This window comes from Pterocles gutturalis, unplaced genomic scaffold, assembly GCF_000699245.1.
Source record: "Pterocles gutturalis isolate BGI_N339 unplaced genomic scaffold, ASM69924v1 scaffold6754, whole genome shotgun sequence".
Lineage (NCBI taxonomy): Eukaryota > Metazoa > Chordata > Aves > Pterocliformes > Pteroclidae > Pterocles > Pterocles gutturalis.
In genome coordinates this window covers 74,145-75,345 of record NW_010128122.1, presented here as the reverse complement: position 1 = coordinate 75,345, position 1,201 = coordinate 74,145, and the positions used below count along the sequence as shown (strand labels likewise).

Below are 1,201 nucleotides of genomic sequence, written 5' to 3'. Positions count from 1 at the left end.
GCCCCCTTGGGCGCCCCGTGGCGCCTGCCAAACCACCCAAACGAGCTGGCTGCTGACAGCGCCCAGGGAGAGCTGCCTTGGCCCTGTGTGGCTATGGTGCATGGCCGTGGCTCTGCTCTCTGGCACTGACGTGACATCCCCTCCAGGGACTGGAGCTCTGGTCAGGGCCTCCACTGGGGTCCCTCTCATGTACCAGCACCCACCAGACAAGCTGGGTACGCACCGTGCTTGAAGACACCGATGAGCAGGGATTTATCAGCTTCAGCGTTCCACCAGTCCACTGGGATCTCCACGTAGTCAATGTCCGGCAGCAGCACGTCCAGCTCCCTGTGCCAGACAAGGGATGAATGTCCCTCTCCTCGCCTCACCAGACACCGGAGTGCACTGGGCACTGCCGAGCAGGGGTGTGGGGAGGCAGGAGCCACCACTCACTGCCTTGGGGACAGCTAAGTCTGAACTGGGGCCTGGCGTGCACATTCCCTGGGCTCAGAGAGCTTGAGCCTTGGCTCCAGCACAACCCATTGCTTCCCCCATCCTCTCTCCAGCGATGGGGAGGCTGCACATCCCCTCTCCCCTCCCACCCAAGCAACATCAGAGGACTGGAAATCCGATCTGACCTAAACAGCATCTCTTGGGGGATACCACCTCAAACCTACCAGCCCCAAAAGAAGAGCACACCTGGTGGAGTGGGCTGCAACGTCCCCTCCGCACAGACTCATGCAAACGGAGCTGTGCTGGGGAAGGCAGCAGCCCCTGCTCTAGGAAATTAAGCTCAGCATATCACACTTCTCTCTGAAGCACCAGGAGCTGAGTCTTTGCAGGAAGATCAGGGGCTGGCAGGCGGCAGGCTCGGTGGCACTAATGGAGCCTGTCACCCCCCTTGTCCTCAGTGCTGGGAAGGGACCACAGGCCACAGTAGTGGGGTGTGCTCTGCTCCGAGGCCTGGCCTTGGCAACCAAGCACAGTCTCTGTGGGCTCCCACCTTGGACTAAAGACAGCACATGGAGACGGTCTCCTGCAGGGTGACCCCGAGGGTCCTCAGCACCGCCCAGGCTGGTGCTGCAGCCTCAGAGCTGCCTCAGCAGGGCTGTCATGGCCGTGGTCCCTCCTCATGCACAGCTGCTGTCTAAGGATGGAGTTTTGCCTGAGCAAGACCTGGGGATTTGACCTCAGGGTCTGACCCGCTCGGAGCAGTGGTGAG

The 1,201-nt window shown here is 61.4% G+C and overlaps 1 protein-coding gene across 1 annotated transcript in view; it reads right to left on the bottom strand.

The window, feature by feature from the left end:
- LOC104466162 (chromodomain-helicase-DNA-binding protein 6-like) overlaps positions 1 to 1,201 on the bottom strand; it is a gene marked incomplete at its 5' end in the record, with an annotated part of 47,342 nt that overhangs the window by 16,933 nt on the left and 29,208 nt on the right. Inside the window, 1 exon segment of the mRNA XM_010079501.1 lies at positions 224 to 327. Coding sequence (XP_010077803.1) covers positions 224 to 327 — 104 coding nt within the window.